The sequence below is a fragment of the Leptidea sinapis genome, chromosome 1, assembly GCF_905404315.1.
Source record: "Leptidea sinapis chromosome 1, ilLepSina1.1, whole genome shotgun sequence".
NCBI lineage: Eukaryota > Metazoa > Arthropoda > Insecta > Lepidoptera > Pieridae > Leptidea > Leptidea sinapis.
In genome coordinates this window covers 11,790,280-11,807,717 of record NC_066265.1, presented here as the reverse complement: position 1 = coordinate 11,807,717, position 17,438 = coordinate 11,790,280, and the positions used below count along the sequence as shown (strand labels likewise).

Sequence of the window (17,438 nt, the reverse complement as noted above, 5' to 3'; positions counted from 1 at the left end):
TCTTACACTAAACCTCTCCTCATGTCGAACTAATACATTTATACGTATACATACTGTGTATATATAGATATACCTTAAGAGATTATTCATATAGACTTATGTTTCTCGTACTGTTTCTTCTCTCTCTATCGATATTTGTTTTTAAAGTGGTGGTTGTGATTAAATTGACATTAAAATTTTGATAAATGTGTAACACTCGCGTTAATCAAAGAAAGTACTATCAAAAAGAATTATTAAGGAGTCAACTTTGATCAAATATATATTTCGTACTCTTAAAGGCATAAAGAGGCATAAAAGGCATTTATTTTCTCAAAATTGATTCCTTCAGAATTCTTTTTGATGTAATTTCTATTATACTAGATACTACTACCGCTATCATTTGTTTCCGAAACAAATGACGCTCTGAGAGAGAAGAAGCGGCATAAGAAACTCTCTCAGCAGTCTTTATTTGTGCTCTTTTTAATGAAATATACAATTTGGTTATATGTTCTTTAAACTGTGTTTGTATCAATGGAGGTTCATTAGCGTATGGGTTAGCGGATGTTAAGTGATCATCGCCGCCCACATTCTGCAGCAACTCCAGAGCGATGACAGAAGCATTGCCCCTTCCTTCTAAAAAGAATACGCGCTTTTTTCGAAGATATACATGTAGTATCGTTCTGGAAACATGGCCGTAAGAGCGCCTTTTCACTAGTCGCATCGCTGATGCCTTTTCATTACAACTGCAGCCGCGCGACTTGTTTAGATTGGGGTGGCGCACTTCTTCATACTTGCGTACTTGCTTCATACTTCAAACGTGCGCTTGACTCGAATGAGTTATACAAAATAGAGCCGCGCGATTGTCGCGCTGCTACAGTCGTACCGCTTGCGACCTAGTGAAAAGGCGCCTTTACTGAGTTTTGTACTTTATAGAACTAAATTTTAGTTTGAAATTTGAAAGAAACATTACAATTTTCGTCTAATGTCCAGTATAATCCTCTTAAGTACAATGTTGCCCTGAAGCGACAGTAATTCCGCTTGCTGTTTCGTAATTTTTCGTTCAAACAAAAATATTTCCTTCATAACCCTGTAGCATCCTCGACTAAAGTGCGAGTAATAAAACGCTTCTTATAAAAGCTCGGGGTCTTACTAGAACAAATATTTTCTCTCACCTTCACTTACTTTAATTAGGAACGTGTCCCGTACGAAAGCTTTATCGGCGTTTCATTACGAAAATAATGTTCCCATTTAATTTATATAATCGATTTGTTATTAACGTGTACCCTAATGTTTTTAGGGTAAATATTGACACGGAATTGGTATTAATTGAGGTGTACATACTTATATAAAGAGTAAAATAATATCTAATATATAAAATTCTCGTGTCATGGTGTCAAACTTTGAACTCCTCCGAAACGGCTTGACGGATTCTCATGAAATTTTGAGTGCATATTGGGTAGGTCTGAGAATCGGACAAAATTTATTTTTCATCCCCCTAAATGTTAAGGGTGGTCATTTGACATTTTTTTTTAAATTTGATTATGAGTCAGCATTAAAAAATACATACAACTTCAAATTTTCACCCATCTACGATCAACAGTTACTTTTGTATCGCGATTTTAATATCGGCAATAGAACGTTTGCTGGGTCAGCTAGTATTTTTATAATATGTTTGTTGGCATTTTCTGAGATGGGAAAAAACAATAAACCGCTGTAAATTATATACGTGTAGTTACATATAATTTATAGGCCTCGTTTACACAAGACAAGAGTTTGGGTTGAAATACACTCATAATATTTCCTGGCGATTTCAAAAAACACCCGAAATTGTTAAATTTTTCACTTCTGTCGGCATGGAATGTCACTGTATTATATAATATGGTCTTCCAGATCTCACTGTCATTCATGTCATTCAATCTGACCATGGAATGGTTAAATGGCACAGGATACTTGTCAATCAGATGACTATAGCCTTAACTCTCTTTTTTACCACCAGAGGATAACCTAAATCGTTAAGGTCTATAAGATTTTAAATGCTTGGCAAAATATAGTAGATCTACTAACTACTAAATATACTGAATACACTAGCAGCAGTTTTTGCTGATGTGTGTCATATATCACTGTACTTGTCTAATAATACCGGTGGGAGGCTCCTTTGCACAGGATGCCGGCTAGATTATGGGTACCACAATGACGCCTATTTCTGCAGTGAAGCAGATTAATATGTAATGGCAAATATTTCTGTGTTTCCGGTCTGATGGGCGCCTTAGCTAGTGAAATTACAATTGAGACCATCGCCTCACGGTGCTCAAGCAAGATGCTTCTTCCCAAAAACATTTTGAAGACGAGCGGCAAAGTCTTGCGCAGAAAGATTACTGGGTTTCGGTCTGAAGGGCGCCGTAGCTAGTGAAATTACTGGGCAAATGAGACTTGACATCTAATTTCTCAAGGTGACGAGCGTAATTGAAGTGCCGCTCAAAATTTTTGGGTTTTTCAAGAATCATGTGCGGCACTGCATTGTAATGGGTAGGGCGTATCAATTACCATCATTTGAACGGCCTGCTCGTCTCGTCCCGTATTTTCATTAAAAAAAAGTAAATGTTTGTCCAGTCTTTTATAAAAGAGTTCACTAAGGGTCCACTTATCACTGTTTGCGGTAGTCTTTTCCACGTTTCCACTACTCGATTTATCAGTCTGGGATTGCTTTGAATTCAGAATAGTTTTTACTAGTTATGCTGCGGCCATATTTTTGCGATAACGCGAACATTTTGCTGTTACTACACGTCTAAACAAGTAATTAGTCATGTAACTAATATATAAAAGTTTTGGAACTATTATTGATAATAACGCTTCATTACATTTTTAAATTAAATACCCTCTGTCCAATATATATATATATATATATATAATGACAATTTCTACGTATTATAATGTAGTAATATATATTGGTATATTTTTTAGTACACCCCACTTTTATTATCACTGAACAATCCTTACATGAGCTAAGGTTGACAAGAGACGATGTTATATAAAGTAAGATTATTCCATTACGGTTTGACCCATTTTATTCTAATAATAAATAATTCTATGCTCGAGGGCATTGAGTTGTATCTAAGTCTAATCGATATCTAGCCTGACTTGGTGCTACGGAAAATTTTCTTAGGCTTTAGTTGGACCTATAAATATACCTATATTATAGAATAGTTAAAATAGCAATTTGTATAATTTCACATTGAGCTTCAATTGCATACGTTTTAACAAAAAAAAATATTATTATATTAATCCATAATTATACAAATGATTTGAGTTTTCTTTAGTGTTAATTCCGCCAATATTTGTCTTTAAACAATTCGACACGTGTTTCGCTTCTACACGAGGCATTCTCAGGACATGTTGTCACACCAAAATCTGGCACGAGACTGAGCTGATTTCACTAAATAAAAGACTATAATAGCTCAGATGGGACATTTGGTGATCCGGAAAGCAGAGGATCCCGGTTCGAATCCAGATGTCCTATTAGTTTTCTTTTTCGTTCAAGTTTTGTACATTCTTACAAATACGAGCAATATGGTCGTCCAGATATTTATCAATAATAGCTCCAAAACTTTTATGTATGACGACCCAGAAGTGAGGGATATCACTTTAAAAATAATGAATTGTAAAGAAGTATTAATTGTTACGAATATAACGCTTAGTATAAGGCTATATGAACAAAGTTAATGTGACTTTGACATAATGTGCTCTTGCTTAAAGAGACGCCAAAGAATTAGGCCAATCGGAGGTGACCTGATCGTCGATGATTCGAGCCGCTCTTCGTTGCATGCGGTCAAATGTAAGAAGTTGGTACTGGGAAGCGCCCGCCCAGAGATGAAAGCCGTACTCAATTTAAGGCTGAAATTATGCGTGGCCAATTTCATATTGGATTTATAACATCTTTTGCATAAGAAAATAAACAAGAAAACATGAAGAGAAAAAAAAAGAACAGATCTGATACGGGTAATATTTTCTTGGACAGCTGTGACTTCATAACTACTTCTCTCAATGAAGCTCTATGAAAGAATGTGTTAGCAAAAAGCGCGACTCTCATTGCTACTCCAGCAGTCATTTATTAAAAAAATTGACAGTCGAAATTTTAAGCAAGTATGTATTGGATTATAGATTCGATTATTCTATCGAAATAGTCAAAGTTAATAAGTTGATTACACTTTCACTAACCTGAAGTTCAGGGAAGCTCTGCCTCACGATGAGCGTCCAGAGATTGTACAATACACAGATAGTGATCATCCAGAGCCAGTAGAAGTAGAAGTTTTCATCAGGATTCACGACAGTTCTTGGAACTCTTACTTTGCGCCGCCTCTGTCTAGTGGTCGATCTTTGATCACCGGTAGCACCTTCCGATCCAGTATCTTCTACCTGAGAATTAAAAAAAAATGTTGGTGCAAGAAGATTTACCTAAATAATAGTATAATGTTAACAAACTCTCACTGTTTCCTGTGTCTCTGGTATTTGACGAGTCGAGAATCTCTTCAGAAACGAGTCTTCTCTCTTCAATGGAGGCTTCTTCTGTATTGCCGAACTGAGCTGCACAGTTGTCCTTAACTTCATCCATCTCTGATTGGACTTCGTTCTGCGTATCAAATATTTTTACAGTTAATATCATGGTTTTTAAATGCAAATTAATCCCATGCTTGAAATAGTTGTGCCAGTATTCAATATTCGATCTAGCTTATGTAAATCTGGCACTACTGTATATTAGTTACAACAAGGTACTGCAGATATAGCAAGTTGATAATTATTACCAATTTAGTCAAAATTATTTGAGCATTTAGTTGTGAATGAACGATTGACAAGACTTGGTCTTTTCTTTCTTTTTTTGATCGACAAGAGGAGTTACGTTATCAAATTATAGTAGGAAAGGTATCTTTATCATCAATCTCTTTGACTCGAATCGCTTTGACTATCGATTTGTTGATGGTAGGTGACAGATACAATGACGTATGCAGCGCTGCAATTGTGCTGTGCTTAGTGAGCAGCAGTTAGCCCGATTTAAATCAGACGTTTTCTTAAATAGACCAGATCGAATATTCAAATGGGCTTCAGACAGATATAGTAGAAGCTTTATAAGTAACTGAGAATATTATTTTAAATTAAAATGAATAATTTTACGGAAATAAGGTTACCCTAGAGTTAATAAGACCTAAGAAGTGTTTATGTAAAGTACTATTTTTATATTCGTGCACACACAAAATCTACCTTCTCCATGCTGTTTTTATTACTGAAGGTTAAAACTAGTTCGATATCATTAAATTAAGAGGGAAAATAACACATATAATCTAGATTAAATTTAAACTCATAAATCTCTAAAATATAAAACCTTATAAATTCATATGCATTCATAATAAAAAGTAGTAAGAAAGATATCTAAGTTTAAAAATCAAATATTAAACAGAATAGAAAAACATAGACAAAATTTGCTGAAATAGACATTCTCGAAAACCTAGACAAAGACGAAGGAATGAATAGCACGTAAGTGGTAATAGACAACAACCATTTACAAATGATATTAAGACTTGACATCGTTACAACGGTTACCGTTGTCTTCGATCGAACCTCTTTATTTTCCTGAGTGCCTGGTAGTAAGCCATAACAGCTTGGACGTGTCTCCACCTATGGCCTCGTTTGTCGGAATCAGGCATCCCTGAGTCCTCGATGGACTTGCAAGAACGTGTTGAGCCCGATGGAATGATTGGTCGCCTATAAAGGGAGTCTGTGTTATAGGTGCCATGTGATGATGTGCGTTTTCAATTAAAGAAGGACTATATTCTAATCAAGCAAAACTATATTTAGGTTCGTTTAATCATCACCCCTCATCATCAGCATGAGCAAGTGCAGGAACGAGTATATTATACAAAGTTCTATTATAATCTAGATAAAAATAATATAGTTTTGGTTCCCTTTTTGGTATTAAAGCATGCAATATTCTGCAATTATAGAGCAAAGTTTTTAAAAATTTCAGACTATTTCAGCTATCAGTGTTGGCAAGAGGTTATTTTGTGACTGAGTTAGGTCGAGGAAGAATCGCGAGATTAGCAAATTCTTTCAAGAGCGACATGAAACACGTCACTTTGATGTTACAAATACAATTCACATTAGCACATTATAATTTAAAAAATAAAGACGAATTCGACAAGTAAAACTGAAAACAAAATTTTATGAACGTTGCGGGACTCGAACCCGTGACCTCTCGTGTTTCGTGCGAGCGCTCTTTCCAACTGACCCAACCGTTCGAGTGCCGTATCATTGATAAAATCTTGTATGCTTTGTTCAACTCAAAGATTGTGGCTTCATCTACAGGATCTACTTTACATTTGATAACCTGCTTAACCCCAATATTTGCATATTAGGAAATTGACTTGAGATGTCGCTCTTGCAAATCTAAACAATTTGTTCTGTTTTTAAAGTGATAACCCCTAACTTCTGGGATTAATTAATCAAATAAAATTGAAAATAAAAAACAGATTTTATCAACGATTCGTCACTCGAACAGTTCGCTCAGTTGGAAAGAGCGCTCGCACGGAACGCGAGAGGTCGCGGGTTCGCGTCCCGTATCGTTCATAAAATTTGGTTTTCAGTTTTATTTGTGTAATTAATCCCAGAAGTGAGGGTAATCCCTTTAAATCATAAGAAATTTTAAAGACAAATTCGATGATAAGCGATGTGCTGCGTTACCAAAATGCGGATAATTGCTTGTACTAAATGTAGTGAGTTAATTATCTAATATAGTATTATTATCATAACTATCGCTATGTAATGCAAACAACAAAAAAGCAGCCAAGTGCGAGTCAGACTCGCCCATGAAGGCTTCCGTAGCAGCAAGTAACATACTAGTAAAAAGTTCTTGTAGTTCGTTGCAACGATTTATTTAAAAAAAACTACTTCCTAGATCTTGTTACAAACCCAGTTTTGGTGGAAGTTTGCATGGTAATGTACATCATATTTTTTTAGTTTCATCATTCTCTTAATTTTTGAAGTTACAGGGGGGGGGGAGGACATTTTACCACTTTGAAAGTCTCTCGCAAACTATTCGTTTTAGAAAAAAATATAATAGAAACCTCAATATCATTTATTAAAACCTATCCATAGATACCCCACACGTATATGGGTTTGATGGAAAAAAAATTTGAGTTTCAGTTCTAAGTATTCCTCCCCAAAATTTCTAGTTTTTGTCTTATTTTTGTGTAAAAATCTTAGTTATATAGATGTATTTGTTAAATCCGAATACATCTGCTTACCAAGTTTCAACAGTATAGTTCTTATAGTTTCGGAAAGTAAGTGGCTGTGACATACGGACGGACAGACAGACAGACACACAAGAAAAATCTATAAGGGTTCCGTTTTTTTTTGCCACTTGGCAACGGAACCCTAAAACGGTGTATCAAAGTCAAAATAATTAACATCAAGAGTTATTTTCTGTAGAAAAGGGTAAAAACCAGGAAGTTGATCCCTCCACAAAACGTCGCTTGTTTTGGAAGTAGTAGAAGACGTACTAAAACAATTTGAATTTGTATTTACTGGCTTCAGTTATTGTTGGTATAGAACATAGTAGTTCCACTGTAAAATAGATTGGTTCCTGAGACAAGTGCTAATTAATGAATTAACAATTGTTATGAGAATAGATTGAAAGGTAATATTATTGTAAGATTGGCTGACAAGAGACATGCTGGGTATTAGTGTCAAGACCTTCTATTGATTCCAACGTGGGTCAATACTAAGATAGGTCACGGTTCTCATAAGCCTATTACAGAGATCGATTTTACGGTACTTGTGGCTGCTTGATTCTATATTAACAATAATATGGATATTTCAAAGTACTGATCCATTCAGACAATCTTTTTTATTGATCGGTGAACAACCCACATAGGATGATATGGTAGTAATGACGTGCATAATTTGTTTTTTTAATTTCAAGGGTGCGGTAGCAAGTGAAATTACTCACTAATGAACTGAGTTAACGAGTGAAGCACAAATGAAGTTATGTTTAGAATTTTGAGTTACCAACATTCCTGAGTGACACAGTAGTGTCACCAGTGGGAGGCTCCTTTGCACAAGATGCCGGCTATATTATGGATAACACAACGGCACCTATTTCTGCCATAAGCAGTAATGTGTAATCATATTGTGTTTCGGTCTGAAGGGCGCCGTAGCTAGTGAAATTACTGAGCAAATGAGACTTAAAATCTTTTGTCTGTAGGTGACGAGCGCAATTGTAGTGCCGCTCAGAATTTTTGTGGTTTTCAAATATCCTGACCTTCAAATATACTTCAATTACCATCAACTGAACGTCCTGCTGGACTCGTCCCTTAATTTCATGAGAAAAAAACTGACAATCTACCTTTTAATTATAATACCACTAGTGAAATTGTTATATCACGGCTCTGTTAATATAATTACGACATTAATATGTATAATATGGTTAAAATAGGCTACGTAGGTATGTTACCAAATATTAAAAATGACTTGATGAAATTGTATTATAAAAATAACCAAAAGCTGTAATTAGTTTTGGATTTAATGTTATAACATTCATCTCCACGAACAAGTGTTTCAAATAACCTAGAAAGGAGAGGACTTTTATATGATGGGGATATCTTCCGACTGAGATAATGTAATCATGATAATTGCCCTGATTGGGTCACAGCAAGGGGCTTACGATAAAACAGTGGACGATTCGATGTCCGACTGGAAAGCTGAGTTCCGTACATATGTAATTAGACTAAGCTATACAGGGGTTCCAATAACATTACTTTTATATTTTTATATTATTCGCGTAGTCTTATTATGTATTTGAAGGTTGACGGTATTAATAAAAGGCTTATTATTATTATATATACGCGAGATGCATAATAAATGAAAAATCAAACCAAAGTTATTCATTTATGTCTATAAAATACACGTATGAATATCAAAAGTATATAAAATTTACGATTTACCATCACTTTGCATATATTGTACTTAATTGAAATGATTTTTTAAATATAATTGAAAATAATAACCAATTCTGTTTTGACAAGAGCAACCTTAGAGTTTCTTGCTCATTATTCACTAAGGAAATCTGCCTTCCGAATGAGCTGTATGAAAAAATTACATATTACAAATGCAATGCAATTTATCTACGAAATAAAAAAAAAACTGATTTGATTTAATTTACTTCGGAATGGGTTGGGCTTTAATTCATACTTCAACAAACTACTCGAATCACATTCTATGTAAAGTGATGCAGCAAAATTACAGTAGGTATAACGATTTGTATAAAAATAGAAATCGCTCAATATATTCAATAGTTTATTAAATATATTGAGTAGTCGATGCATTCGCACATAATTTAAATAAATAATTATATAAATTGGCAAAAATCTTATTTTGCATATTGAATAATGGAATAATCTTGTCAAATTAGTGTAATGTCATCCGTCCTCGATAAATCTACAAAGTTTGAACGAAATCTAACCGTTTAAAGTGGGTCAAAATCGCGCCCAAAGAAGTCGGTTACAAACATACAAACATATAGGTGAAGCTAATAAAAAGCGTGTAAAAAAACAACATTTAAGCATTATATTAATTTTTTGAAGATAATATATAACGTATATAAGTATATAGACAGCTTTGGGTTATAATGCCTGATTGGAATAATATTTATACCATGGGATACAGCGTGTTTCGGAGAAGGTTTTAGTATACGATATGTTGGTGATTACTTATGCAAAACCTATAGTTTTTGACTTAAAACATCTATAAATAATTCAGTCTAAAACATTTCATTACATATGACAATTCATACAATGAGCGGGCGCGGGGTACTAAATTTATATGGCTCAAAGAGGATGTAAATACTACGTAATAAGAGGCGGGATGGCCTAAGTAAAAATTTAAATTTCGTTTAGTATGAAACGTGCAGTGATTTGACAATAGTTTAAAATAACGTAGCGGATTTCGTCTATCAATAACTGCACGTTTCATACAATCGAGTGAATCGCTTTTTTCTTAGAGAGTTGCGCTAGGCTGATATGGCAAATCAACAATTGCCGGGTCAGCACTTGTAACTAATATAATAAAAAAAACCTTATATATCGTCGAAATAATTCCAGCGGATATTATTCGGAACAAACAGATAGACAAAAAGAAAAATCTGCGTACATTAAACATATTCATATAACATATGTTTGAAAAGAGATGTTATTTTGACATTATTAACAGTCACTCCAACTTTATTTATTATATTTGTACATATATGATGTGAACCGTTATTTAAACTCGACGGATCTCGTAGTTCGAATCCCATGGTAGTAAAAGCAATCAACACACATAGATATTGCTTAGCGAAACGGAAATTAGATGTGACAATTTGCGTGAAGTCGAAAATACTGCAAATAAATGGGGATATGACAACATAATATATAAATATTATAATTATTATGGATTTAAAGTCATAAAGTTATATTTCTTTTCTTAGGGGTTGGTTGGGTTAGTAGATTTTGTTCTCCGTTGAAATGCCCTGCAAAGATCCCGGAGAACCTCTCAAAAAGGGCAACTCTCTGATTTCACGGAGGTTTTAGTAGGTTAGCAAATTTGGCCAACTTCCATCTGCGTAGAAGATGGTGTCACGGACGTTCCCAATATACTATCTACAGATAGTAATAAATTACTAGCTTCTACTGTCAGTAATTAGCTGCCAAGCTGCCCCAATATACCCGATAAGTCATTCTTATCGCCTTATACTGGGACGCGTGAATTGCATTTTCTATACAAACATCTATCGCTGGTAAGCTATACGTCCTCCCATTGACAGACAGCGTGGTACGGATAAAAGTTTATTGCGACAGAAAAGTGAACAATAGTTACGATTTTTATCTCAAGTAGGCCACAACCGAAGAAAGACGAATGAATATTGGGAACGCCCGTATGTGGTTGAGTCCCACACTACCTGTGCTATAATATATGGCGCAGAAGTAGTACGTAAATGTATTTGCTCCTCTTTAAAAAAAAAATGATTTTGGCGAGCTTTGTGTTGAATGTTTTTATTTTTAGCTTCACTTGATTACTTCGAAGTAGGCGCTGCGACGAGTTTAGGTACTTGATATTTCAATCCTTATTCTTTCAATAAGACCGTAAATTGACTTCCAATATATTCTGGGATAATTAATTATTATATTACTTATGGGAGTGAGTGAGGTCATATAATCAAGCAAATGTTCTTCTAGTTTGCGTGAAAGGGTGAGTGGTTTTTTTATGGATGAAGAGGGCGAGCGTACCGGTCAAGGATGTTAAGTTATTAAACAAATACAGTAGTAGTCTATGTCGTATTGTCCTGGAAATACAACTTAAACTAGGTTGGCCGTTAGCTTTTTGAATTCATCCCTATCATCAGCGAGGCGAAACGATTGTTCCATGAAGGTAGGTTTTGTCCATCAGTTTGAGCGGAAGCAGCTTATATGTATTGTATCTGAGAAAACTGCCGGTTTTTCCATCCAGCACCTCTTAATAATAGGAGGTTAAGTATCCAATTGCCCTTTTTTGTAATAAGTTCTTTGAATTGACATAGAACCTCAATACCTACCTGCCTCAGGAGGCAGTACAAAATGCCTTCACATAGTTTGTCGAATCTATATCACCACAGTTCTCTTTCCGCCCACATTCTCTTGCAACACGCAGATGCAACGCGCTTATATTGATGGTACCCATGTCGTATCGTCCCGGAAACACCGCACAAGGAAGCTCATTCCACACCTTTGTAGTACGTGGAAGAAAGCTCCTTGAAAAGCGCACTGGGGGGATGATATCCTAATATGTCGCTTGTCGTGCGAAGGTGGAATTTGGCGGCAAGAATCAGGTTAAACAGCTCTTCCGAACACTCCCCGTAATAAATTATTGCCATCTTATACTTTCGAAGTAAAACTTCTTTAGGCGCGACTACGAGGTAACTGGGCGACAATGCAACGGACGTCGGTTACTGCAAGATGGCGTCACGTTTCTGTTCCATCCGGTTTTTGGTTTCATCGTCCATTATAAGGACAGGCAAAGGGATCAAGCCCATACAGCCATACTTGTTAATATTCAATAAAAATGTCATATTGATATGTGGTAATTCTAATTGTTTTAGGTATCTTTTATATCTCAGAATTTGTATAATTTATCCTTTCTTATTTATTCTTAGAATCTTTAAAAATTTAGCTTAAGTATTGGTCTCCGCTGCGCTCCAACTGGATACCGCAGGCGTAATCGCAAAGTGCGGCAACTAATACTACGCCCAACTAAAATAGGTGGTGCAGTAAAACTTTCTAAAAATAATACTACAAGAAATAAGAAAGACACTGGGATCACATAATATCATCAGTAAGTATTTGTATTTTATTAATTAAAATGTAAAATGACACGAAACGTATGTTACAAAATTTGAAAGATGACATTGAGTGTGAAAATGTCACGCACACAAGCATCTAATAGTTGCCTTGATAAAAAAGCTATTATTCTTAGATAATGGGGTATCTAGTTGGAGCGCAGCGGAAACCAATCCTTAATCTAAGGTACCTCTTTGAATAAAAACACTTGTATAATTACTTAAAACTAAATATAGAGTTGTGAACAAACGCCGTGCATACCAGAGAAATTACAAATGTATGAACTTAGCCTTAAAAGTAATACACTACACATTGAATCTTTTTAAAGTATCGTGGGAATAGAAAACCATATTTATACATGTCCATGAGATGTCAATTATAGATCATGATTACATGAATCATACGTTTTTAGCAGCGTGTGTCGCTTAGAGTAGTTAACTTTACGGAGGTGCTTTATTTAGATAAATTTTCGGGTCTTTTCAAGAATCCTGAGTGGCACTGCATTAATGGGCAGGCGTATCAATTACCATGAGAAGAACGTCCTGTACGTCTCGTCCCTTTAATTTCATAAAAAAAAAATTAAATGCATGAGAAATATTAGCGCTATTATCTGTTCGAGGTAGGAAACCGTTTATAATTCTTAACCGTAAATAATATGCCATATTTACTGAAGTACAATAATAGTAATAATAATATTGACACACTTTTTACACAAATTATCTTGCCCCAAGTTAAGCATATATATAGCCTGTGTTATGGGTTACAAGACAATGATATATTTAATACAATATACTTACTTAAACATACACAATATCATATAAACATACATAAATACATTTAAACATCCATGACTCGGAAACAAACATCCATATTCATCATATAAATGCTTGCACCTACCGAGATTCGAACCCGGGACCTCTAGCTTAGTAGGTAGGATCGCTAACCACTCGGCTATACAATAACAAATAATATTTTTTTTTCTCATAATACTAAGCTACTCATAAGTTTTCATTTAAAATAATTATCAAAATTATAGCCAAAATAAGGGACTTTATATTGTTAAAAGTTTTGGCAAGAACGGATGATAGATAGAAGGATAACGAAAATGTCCTAAGGTATGATCCTCCTATCTGAGTATGGAACTTAAACTAAGCAATTTTGTGGTTTTAAGAAACCACGATGAAAGTGAAACGTTTTTCCACATAATTACTAATATAAGCATATAGTATCGAAATTATATATAAAATATTATGTTTTAATCAATAAACGAACAAAATAGCGTGGAGCACTGGCACAAATGAGTAATAGTGTATACACTACACGGTCAGCTGCTGGGAACTATAGGCGCCGCCCGACCGTCACGCTACATGCAACACACAGACATAAAAGTTTGAGAGGATGTAATAAAAGTTTCACATTATAATAAACAACAAAACTGAATTACAATAAAAATGGTAATGCCGTCTTTGGTTAGTTAATTGCTCCATGATTTCCACCCACCCTTGTATGTCGTAAAGGTCACCTGTCTATCTAATTTCTCTTGGGTTGTAAAAATATACAACATTGATTACTTTGAACAAAGAAAATTACTATTAGCAGCACATACTGAACAGCTGTTGTAACATTCTATTAAATATACTAATACGCTATAAAGTAAGTATAATTACTTATCTACATAACCAAAACTTACAGTGTTATTTTTTATGCTACTAAAACGTCAGATTTACTTGTGTGAACGTGATTGTTTTTTAAAGTTCTAGAAAAAATAGTGCACAAGCAAGTTCATTTGCCCTAAAACACATATTTAGTGAAAATCAAAATGGCTTTCTTCATGGAAGATCAACCACATCAAATTTGCTTCTTTGCACTGAAACACTGTCAAAGTATATGTCGGAGCCTTCCCAAGTAGATGTCATATACACTGACTTTAAGAAAGCATTTGATAGAATTGACCATTCTATTCTTCTTGACAAATTACTACAAATAGGGATTCGAGGCAACTTATATCGATGGTTTTCAGCTTATATCGCCAATAGATGTCAAGTTGTTGTTCTAAATGGTTTTAAATCTGCTACTATGTGTATTCCTTCAGAAGTCCAACAAGGATCCATTCTGAGCCCCCTCTTATTTAATATTTTCTTAAATGACATATCCTCTAATTTTAAACATTCCAAAATAATACTATACGCCGACGATATGAAAATACTTTGCCCGGTTAATTGTGTTAGAGACGCTGAACTTTTACAAACTGATCTAGATAAATTTGTTAGTTATTCTGCAGAACACAAATTAGATCTCAATATTTCAAAATGCTTTATTTGCACATATACTAGAAAATTACTCAATATCTGGAACATCAATAAGAAGAGTATCATCCATTAAAGATCTCGGAGTTATCTTTGATTCATAGCTTCTATTTGATCTACACATAAACAATATAATTATTAAGGCTAATAAAACATTAGGGTTTATCATAAGGATGTGTTCTGAACTAATATCAATTAAACTGATGAAAATATTATACTGTGCTTACGTTCGTAGCCATCTAGAATACGCATCACAAGTATGGAATCCAGTTTATAATGTGTACATTAACCGCATTGAATCAATACAGAAAAGATTCATACGTTACAATTCCGTACAAAAAACTATGACCATAATTACATGTCACACTGTAAAAAATTTAATTTTTTGCCTCTCCAAGAAAGGCGACGTGTTGCAGACATTACTTATATACTAAATATAGCAAACGGTAGAGTTGATTGTGCAGAACTGCTAGAGCAGATTGACTTACGAACCACTGTCAGCTCCCAAAGGTGGGGCAACCTACTTGAAATACAATCAGCAAAATGTAATTTAAGACAGAATAGTTTTCTTATAAGCGCATGCAAACTTTATAATGAAGTTAATAGTGAATCTTGACTTATTCAAGACGACACCATTTCAATTTAGACGTCAAGTAAATAAAAACATAAAGCAAAGTAGGTTATATAATATTATATTAAATGTAGGTATATATGTTGGTATGACTATACACAATAAATAGTTATTATTTGTGAAAACTTGTAAATAGCTATCTGCTGTAAGTTTTCTAAAGTTGTAAAATAAAATTTCTGTTGTGCCGGTCCCTTCTCGCGTCGGTTTCCTCAGTGCTGAGGGTCGTGATCATCTCGACAGAGTACTTTTTTGCGTATTATTTGCCGCCATCTGCCCCTGTCGGAAGCAGAGTGTAAAGCGTCGTGGACAGTGGTTTCAAGGGCAGTGCGAATCTGATCGGTCCATGGCATGGGGCTCCTTTCTCTTGGTATTCTTAGCTCTACCTTCCCTGTTACCATCAGTCTCTCCAGGTTGTCTTCGTCCCTTCTGACGATGTGGCCGACGTATTCTAGGACCCTACGCAAGCAGATGGTAGAGAGCCTAGACACAATGCCCAGCCGTTTCCGGATCGACACATTAGTTCGGTTTGCTGTCCAAGGTATGCCCAGCATCCTTCTCCAGCACCACATTTCGAAGGCATCGATTCGTTTTCGGTCGGCTTTCTTTAAAGTCCATGCTTCAGCCATATATGAAAATGGAAAACACGAGTGATCGCACAAGATTGGTCTTGGTTTTTATGCTGATGGTTCTACTCTTCCATATCTTCACATGGCGCCTTTTGCCATGCCGATCCTACGACGAATCTCTCCCTCGCGAGAACCATCGTTGCAGATTTCAGAGTCCAGGTATTTGAATCTGTTGACCATTTCTAATTGTAGTGTTCCGGTAAGCTCCAACCTGCCAGACCGATCCACAACCATAACCTTAGATTTAGACCTGTTTAAAGCGAGACCCAGCTCAGCGCTGACGCTCTCCATCCTGCTAAGAAGTTCATGCATTTCAGCCTCGTTGGCTGCCAACAGAGTGGTGTCGTCAGCATAGCGTAAGTTTGTGAGTTTATGCCCGCCAATGTTGATTCCACCGCTCCAGCCGTCGCAGGTCTTTCGTACGATGTACTCGCCGTATACGTCGAACAGGATCGGCGAAAGTATACAGCCTTGTCGAACTCCCTTTTCAAAACCAAAAGGACCCGAAGTCACCTGGTCAACCCTCACAATTCCTTGGCTGTTATAATATAATGCCTGGATCAGTGCTGTTAGGTGATTAGGTACGCCAAGCTCACCAAGTACCCTCCACAAACAATCCCATTCCACGCAGTCGAAAGCCTTGCTGTAGTCCACAAAACACATTATCATTGTACCGTTGTGTCTGTATCTTAATGTTAATATTTAAACTATTAAATTTTAACATATCCACCTAACTGACTCTTTAATAAAAAAGTAGGTTGATTGTTTTTACCTTGATGGTTGGTATATTTAGAGGGGCATAAAAAATAATAATGATAGTTGGCAATCCTCAGAACTATTTTGTCTGAATCTTTAATGAGCTATTTTATATTGTAACTAGCTGACCCAGCAAACGTTGTATTGCCATAGAAAGTAATAAAAAAATTTTTGGAGTGTAAAAAGTAAATGCAACCGATTCTCAGAACTACCAAATTTATCGTACTACAATTGTTGTAAGTATTGATCCATTGCCACCTTGCAACCCTATAGCGGATTTGTGGATGGAACAGATATAAAAATCGCGATACAAAAATAGGGGTTGATCGTAGAAGGTTGAAAATTTAGGGTTGTATGTATTTTTTAATGTTATATCATAAAAAAATAAAAACAAAAAATTACTTACGGCAAAAAAAAAAATTAGGGGTGACCCTATATAAACCCTTAACATTTAGTGGGATGAAAAATAGATAGTACCCGATTCTCAGACCTACTGAATATACATATAGAATTTGGTAAAAATCTGTAAAATCGTTTCGGAGGAGTAAGGTAACTAACATTGTGACAAGAGAATTTTATATATAAGACTGTATATTAATTAGAAGCTAATTCAGCTCAGATCCACACTACGGTATTTGCTACTAATCTCAAAACCCTTTTTATTTCATTCTAAAATTATGCACACTGACTGGAATACAGCTGTCCGCGCACTGCCAGGAGAATGGGTTTATATCAGGAAAATTGA

At 35.3% G+C, this 17,438-nt stretch overlaps 1 protein-coding gene across 1 annotated transcript in view; it reads right to left on the bottom strand.

The window, feature by feature from the left end:
• The window catches only part of LOC126966438 (cyclic nucleotide-gated cation channel alpha-3), a 315,362-nt gene that overhangs the window by 13,088 nt on the left and 284,836 nt on the right, over nt 1–17,438 (bottom strand). The window contains exons 4-6 of the mRNA XM_050810481.1: nt 5,590–5,733; nt 4,465–4,606; nt 4,195–4,392 (exon numbers count right to left, since the gene is read on the bottom strand). Of these exons, the coding sequence (XP_050666438.1) occupies nt 4,195–4,392; nt 4,465–4,606; nt 5,590–5,733 (484 nt within the window). The remainder of the gene's footprint in view (nt 1–4,194; nt 4,393–4,464; nt 4,607–5,589; nt 5,734–17,438) is intronic.